The sequence below is a fragment of the Marmota marmota genome, unplaced genomic scaffold, assembly GCF_001458135.2.
Source record: "Marmota marmota marmota unplaced genomic scaffold, marMar, whole genome shotgun sequence".
NCBI classification, from domain to species: Eukaryota; Metazoa; Chordata; class Mammalia; order Rodentia; family Sciuridae; genus Marmota; species Marmota marmota.
In genome coordinates, this window is record NW_025999842.1 from 5,256,450 (window position 1) to 5,263,496 (window position 7,047).

The following is a 7,047-nucleotide window of genomic DNA, read 5'->3' on the forward strand; positions in this document are numbered from 1 at the left end:
CTGTGACTCTCATGTTGGTTGTTTTTAGTGTTGGTTCATGGTTTTATAACATACATGTTTGGTGTTCACCAGGACTTGACTTTGGGGTATTTCTCATATTTAAGAATGTTCACCTCTTTCAACTCCTTTGCTAATTAAGCAAGGATGAAAATAAATTAGTTTTAAGAATCTTGGTTATTATATATCTGGGCTTTATGGTGTTGCTTTGCTAGCTATCATAAGAGTGGCCATAATCATTCATCATTTTTCTCCTTTTTTCTTTTATACCTTCATTTAATTTACTTATTTTTATGTGGCATTGAGGATTAAACCCAGCGCCTGGCACATTCTAGGTGAGTGCTCTACTTTGAGCCACAACCCCAGCACCCCCACCCCCAGCCTTTTTTTCCTTTTTCATCTACTTTATTCCTTGCCTTCTCAGGATTTAGCAGCAATATTTCAATAATGTGTGGATGACTTTCCTTTGGGTAACTAGAAAAATAGTTTCTGCAGAAATAATCTACATAAATGATACTATAGAGACATTTTTCTGGAGGCTACAATGTGACCTATTGAGATACACTAAATTGGTTCTTATTTGTCAGGACATTCAGCTCTTTCCTTTATTTCATTTTGAAATGGAAGAATAAATGGGGAAAAATGTGCTCTGAAATCCTCTGTCCCGCTTTAGCATGTAAATAGCATCATGCACAAAAAATTTCAAGCTGTCAGGAGTAAAGAAAGTATGATAATTTAGGATAATTAAATGCTTGAGACAATCAAAATAGAACTGATCCTCGTAAGTTTTTCTTACTTGCAGAAAACTTCTTTAAAAAGTAGTTACTGATCTAAATGTCTTTCAATAGGGCTGTTAAAAAATTGTACAGTAACAATCCACAATATGGACTAGTCTACAATCTCAAAGAAAGCATACCTATATGGATGGACATAAAAAATATGTAAGGCTGTTTTTAAAAAAAGAAAGATTGTGAATGATATATGTATTCTGATCTCATTCAGTAAAAAATAAATAACAGAAACAGAAGCAAAATATATACAAAAAATAGGGGTGAAGATGAATACACCAAACTTCCCCAAGTCTGCACTAAGAACTTACATTTCTGTGTTTGTTTACCAGATTATGAGCTGCTTTGTTGCTAGATCAATTGCAGGATGCCAAACTAAATTTGAATTCCAATTAGAAACAAGTATTTTAGTGAAAGAATTTCCCACATATTGAATGAAAGATATTTTTACTGAAATGTTTTCATTGTGTATCTGAAATTCAAGTTTAACTAGGAGTCTCCTAATTTTTATTTGTTAAATTTGGAAACTCTACTTTAAGGAGACCTTTAATTAAACATCCTGTACTTCTGTCACTAACAGTTGCAGAGATAAAATAGGTCACCATAAATGACAGGAGGGAAAGTAATTAAGGAGAAAACAGTAACAACAGGTGGTTTTGCTAAATATGTTTCATACATTATTTCAATTCTCACGAAAAAAAAATGCCTTAAAGTTTTATTAGTGGTACTAATTTTTTTTAGGGCAGGGTATCTTGTTTTTTTGTTTTTGAGATTGGTTTTCGCTATGTTACTTGAACTGGAGATCCTCCTGCCTCAGCACATGTCACTCCACCAGATTTAGTGGTCCTATTTTAAAGATTAAGAAAAAGAAATACACAAACCAGTCCTGGTGGTGCATTCCTATAATCCCAGCTACTTGGCAGGTCCTTAGGTAGGAGTATCTCAAATTCCAGCCCTACCTGGGCAACTCAGCTAGACTGTGTGTCAAAATTTAGAGACTGGGGATGTAGCTTAGTAGTAGAACAATTTGCCTAGCTCGTTCCAGGCCTTGTGTTCAATCCCCAGTACAGAAAGAAAGAACAATAACAACCTCCACAAGACATAAATACTAATGATATCTCCCTTGCCTCTGAGCTGTTTTGAAGATCAGATAAGAATATGTATTGTTTTTCTATATTCTAAAATGTCTCACTCTTCTACCAGAGCAGTTGCTCTTTTGCTAAAATCAAAAGATTTTATAAAATCAAAGATTTAAATAATGCCCCAGCGTCACTACAGTTTTAATTAATTTTATTTTTAAAATTATCATATATTCAAACTGCCTCTTTATAGTGTAAAAAGTATCATGAGTTTTAACACATGTATAGATTTATATAACATCACCACAATTGGGATACAGAACATGACTACAGTTTTTCAGATTCTTTTTTGCAAAAAATGTTTCACATTTATGTTGCAAAAAATAAAAGAAAGGGATTTAGATAAATGTGCTGAAGATGCAAATTAATGAAACTGGCTTTTTGCACAAATCTCTGCAGTCTCCAATCTCTGCAGCTTTTTTGTCTGGGCCATTTTTGTTGTTGTTTCTGCAGACCCTTTCTACTAACCATGAATAGATGCATCACTGGGGCCCTCACACTAGACATGTTACAGGAACAAACTTCAACATTACTTATTTGATCCTTTTTATTGTACCAGATCTTAATTTTCTCAACCGTTTTCCTTAATATCATTTATCCCCCTCTTTAATATGAAGAAACCTGGAATAACCAAGACCTTCTTAATACTGTGGAGGAAGTTATTTGATTGGGGCAAAGGGGATATAGAGTTTTTGAGAGAGCAATGACAAGGCTTTCAGGACCCAAGAATCGCTCCAATATAATAACAGATCCCTTCTGTAATCAATCACTTTATTAGTTCTTTCCCCCAACCCCATAGTCCTGCTCCCTGCAGGGTGCCCCCTGGGACTAGGGACTTTGGGATAAACTTCTGCATTCCCGGATCAGCCTGGTCTATTCCCCATCCCACCAAGTTCTCTCAGCTTAAGTTACTTGCTCTGACAGAAGGCGCCACATCTGCAGGGGGTGGGGCGGGCAGGTCCGCTTTCTGGGTGACTCACTTGGTTGCTATTTGCCTTTTGTTTCTAAAATGCTTTGGCTGCCGTTTTCTTTCTTCTGCTTTTAATTTTTGGAGGAGAAAACCCTAATGAATCAAGAATAAGTCTCCCCTCCACTCCACTAATCTTTCTCAACCGCCCCTCCCCCGAAGTTGGTTCTCTCCCTTCACAAGTTCCCATAAGTACCCAAGACGTGCGGGGGCGGGACAGGTGGGAACGCATTAACAACACTTAAATCTGAAGTTGACAGCCAAAGGTACCAGTTTGGTGGGGAGACTTTCGGAAGCTCCCTTACACACTGCTCGGCGTTTGCTATTGCCGCTGTACATTTCAGCTCATTTCTTTTTGCTGCTGCTGCTGCTGCTGCTGCTTTGCGCTGCTCCGTCACGCCTTTATCTCGTCGCTGCCAAAGGAGCCCGAAGCAGGATAAATTCCACGAGATTCCCCAGCGGTTTCGTTCCTGTCCGAGGTAAATACTGTATGCAAAGTGTAGAACCACCAAAGGATGCCGGGGAGGGGGAAGAGAGAGGGATTCCCTCACCTTTTCCGGCACGTTCCTCGTTGATTTCCACCAGGAGGAGGCGCGCAGCCGGATCACCCAATCTCCCTTCCTAAGTCCACCCTACCTAGGGCTGCCAAGGTTGGCTGCGCGGCCAAAATCCCTCCTGCAGGCCAGGCTCTCCCCCTCCCCCCGGCTTGGTTTTTCCCAGCTGTGGAGGTTGGGCCAGGGGCTGGGGTGCCAGGAGAGTCGGCGCTTGCAGCGCGGAGCCCGGAAGTCGCCCTGACTCTGGTGGGACTCCGAGTTGGCTTCGGAGGTGGCGGGCACGGAGGTGAGCTGTGGGGAGCCAGAAACCGAGCAAGAACCCAGAGGTGGCGCCGGGGCCGCTCCCTGTCCTCGGCAGGAGAGTAGCTTTGGTCCTGATTGCCACCCAGCTCCGGGACCCACCGCCTCTTTGTTCGCGGACTCCGTTTCTCTCCTTGGGAGAGGTCTTGAACCCCCTCTAGGATCGAAGAGACTGGAGGGGCGCGGGTTGGGGGTGGGGGGCGACAGTTCTACGCCCCTCCATTCCCTATTAATCCAAGAAGATTCAAAGAGAGATCAAAGGACTCCTGTAACCTGAAACTTCCCTTTGGTCCTAACCTGGACCGGGAGGAGAGGTCTGGGCGGAGGCGGAGACCCCGGAAGGCAGGTGGTCCGCTGAGGCGGTGGGAGAAAAGAACTGGAAGATTGAGAAATTTAGTTGGGAAGACGCTGGGGATTAAGCGAGAAGTTAGAGGCGGGAGATGTGTGAGATCGGGGAAGGAGGAGGGCGGGAGGCTAGATGGGTATATATAGTGTGGGCCGGGGCGAGCCCAGACTTGGCGCTCCGGGTCTTGGAACTAGATACTGCTCGGCTCCGGGGTAGGATGTGCGATGCGGTTGGGGGAGGAGAAGACAGTGCGGGCGGTTGGAAGGAGGTCTCTGGGACAGAGTGGAGACCGTGGCTCTCAGAGACCGGTTACTTCTCTCGGGGAGGGGCGTACACCCGGGTCTTCACGCTTCTCTCTCGCTTATCCCAGGTCGCGCAGCGGATCCACCGACTGGCGCCAATATCAAGAGGCAAGGAGGTGCCACCCAGGGCAGCGCTGGAAGAGGAGCGGGAGGAGGAGCGCGGAGACCTGCGTCCCTACCCGCCGTGCGTACTTTCTGGAGGGAAGGGCGGGGGAATTAGCCCCGGGAGGGGGACGCTTGGTGGCGAGGGGGTTATTAGCCAAGTTCCGGCTACGGTGGTCCCCCTCGGCTCCCACAAGAGGAAAGTTTTCTCCAGACGTTTCCGGCCGGCTCGCTCCCTCCGGGCCCAGCCTCCCGAGCCTTCGGAGCGGGCGCCGTCCCAGCCCAGCTCCGAGAAGACGCGAGCCGCGATGCCTGGGGGGTGCTCCCGAGGCCCCGCCGCCGGGGACGGGCGGCTGCGGCTGGCGCGGCTGGCGCTAGTCCTCTTGGGCTGGGTCTCCTCGTCCTCTCCTACGTCCTCCGCGTACTCCTCCACCTCTTCAGTGTCGTTCCTGGGCTCGGCGGTGTCTGCTCAGCCTCCACTGTCGAGCCAATGCCCACCGATGTGCGAGTGCTCCGAAGCCGCGCGCACCGTCAAGTGCGTGAACCGCAACCTGACCGAGGTGCCCGCGGACCTGCCACTCTATGTGCGCAACCTCTTCCTCACCGGTAATCATCTGGCCGTGCTCCCCGCCGGCGCCTTTGCCCGCCGCCCGCCGCTGGCCGAGCTGGCCGCGCTCAACCTCAGTGGCAGCCGCTTGGTGGAGGTGCACGCCGACGCCTTCGATCATCTGCCCAGCCTGCGCCAGCTCGACCTCAGCCACAACCCACTCGCCCATATCAGTCCCTTCGCCTTCTCGGGCAACAACACCAGTGCTTCTGTTCCCAGCCCCCTGGAGGAACTGATCCTGAACCACATCGTGCCCCCTGCAGACCAGTTACTGAAGCAGAACCGAAGCTTCGAGGGCATGGTGGCCGCGGCCCTGCGCACGGGCCACGCACTACGCGAGCTGCGTAGCCTGGACCTGGGCAGCAATCAGTTCCTTTACCTGCCTCGGGACGTGCTGGCTCAACTGCCCAGCCTCAGGCACCTGGACCTGCGGAACAACTCGCTGGTGAGCCTGACCTACGTGTCCTTCCGCAACCTGACATACCTAGAAAGCCTCCACCTGGAGGATAATGCTCTCAAGGTCCTTCACAATGGCACCCTGGCGGAGTTGCAAGGCCTGGCCCATGTCAGGTTATTCCTGGACAACAATCCCTGGGTCTGCGACTGCCACATGGCGGACATGGTGGACTGGCTCAAGGAGACAGAGATAGTTCAGGGCAAAGCCAGGCTCACCTGTGCATTCCCGGAAAAAATGAGGAATCGGGTCCTCTTGGAACTCAACAGCTCTGACCTGGACTGTGACCCTATCCTCCCGCCATCCCTGCAGACTTCTTATGTCTTCCTGGGTATTGTTTTAGCCCTGATAGGCGCTATTTTCCTCCTTGTTTTATATTTGAACCGGAAGGGGATAAAAAAGTGGATGCATAACATCAGAGATGCCTGCAGGGATCACATGGAAGGGTATCATTACAGATATGAAATCAATGCGGACCCCAGGTTAACAAACCTCAGTTCTAATTCGGATGTCTGAGGAACAGTAGAGGACTGGGGAAAAAGGACAACTCTGCATGAGGTGTAGACTTAAGCTTTATCCAGTATTAGGCTTGCTCTACTTCCACCCTCCACTATAGACACCACTGACTTTGAAAGCAGTGAAGGGGTTTTGCTTCTTGTTACGTAAATTTTCTCGGTGTGTTCTATTAATGTAAGAATGTAAGACGATGAACAACTGTGCATAGTGTTTTGCCCTCTTTCTTTTCTTGGAACTCCTCAACACATGTGGAGTGATTTTTCAAGTTTCAGCATGGACTCCTTGCTGTTTCTCTTAGTACAGATCAAGGTGTAGCAAGTGTACCTACACAGATAGCATCCAACAGAAACTGCCTCAACTTTTTTTTGAGAAAAATACTTTATTCATAAATATCAGTTTTATCCTCATGCATCCCATGAACTGCCTGCAGACCTTAGCAAGCTCTTAAAATAACTCTGTAGTGCACAGGAGCACCTGCATCCAAGAGCATGCTTACATTTTACTGTTCTGCATATTACAAAAAATAACTTGCAACTTCAGATAACTTCTTTCACAAAGTAAATTACTTTTTTTGATTGCAGTTTATATGAAACTGTACTGAATTTTTTCTTTTTATAAACTGCATCAAGATTGAACAGACTGAATTGTTGGAAAAATTCAATAAAGATTCTTAAAAGAATTACACTGTGTTCAAGTTTGGTATTTGAAAAATGGATGAAGGGCAATAATACTGAATGGTCTTGGTTCAGATGATAATTAAGTTATTGGTTAGCAAGCTGAGCAAGGTCTTATATAAATAGTCTTGGAAGATAGTTTTGAAGTGGTGGATTCTTTTAGGATTTAAATAGAGTATTTGAATATTTATGTGACTACATTTCTCATGGTCCCAAAGTTAATGCTATTCATGAAACAATTTTGTAAGAGCTTTATGAAGTTGGTAAGAGTGAAGAGTTCTATATGATAAACAGTTCACAG

The 7,047-nt window shown here is 46.4% G+C and overlaps 1 protein-coding gene across 3 annotated transcripts; it reads left to right on the plus strand.

Moving 5' to 3' along the window:
- The first annotated feature begins 3,169 nt into the window (after window positions 1–3,169).
- On the plus strand, window positions 3,170–6,504 carry Tpbg (trophoblast glycoprotein). 3 transcript variants are annotated; one of them, XM_048802319.1, is made up of 2 exons: window positions 3,170–3,370; window positions 4,462–6,504. In XM_048802319.1, the coding sequence occupies exon 2, from the start codon at window positions 4,804–4,806 to the stop codon at window positions 6,070–6,072; it is 1,269 nt and encodes a 422-aa protein (XP_048658276.1). In that variant the 5' UTR covers window positions 3,170–3,370; window positions 4,462–4,803; the 3' UTR covers window positions 6,073–6,504. The 3 variants fall into 3 exon arrangements, with proteins under 3 accessions (XP_048658276.1, XP_015353517.1, XP_048658320.1); XM_015498031.2 differs by lacking the exon at window positions 3,170–3,370 and adding an exon at window positions 3,499–3,731; XM_048802363.1 differs by lacking the exon at window positions 3,170–3,370 and adding an exon at window positions 4,220–4,303.
- The last annotated feature ends 543 nt before the right edge of the window (window positions 6,505–7,047 follow it).

Bases quoted from the DNA above. Each gene is read 5' to 3' on its own strand.
- Tpbg (XM_048802319.1), top strand. From the start codon at position 4,804: ATGCCTGGGGGGTGCTCCCGAGGCCCCGCCGCCGGGGACGGGCGGCTG.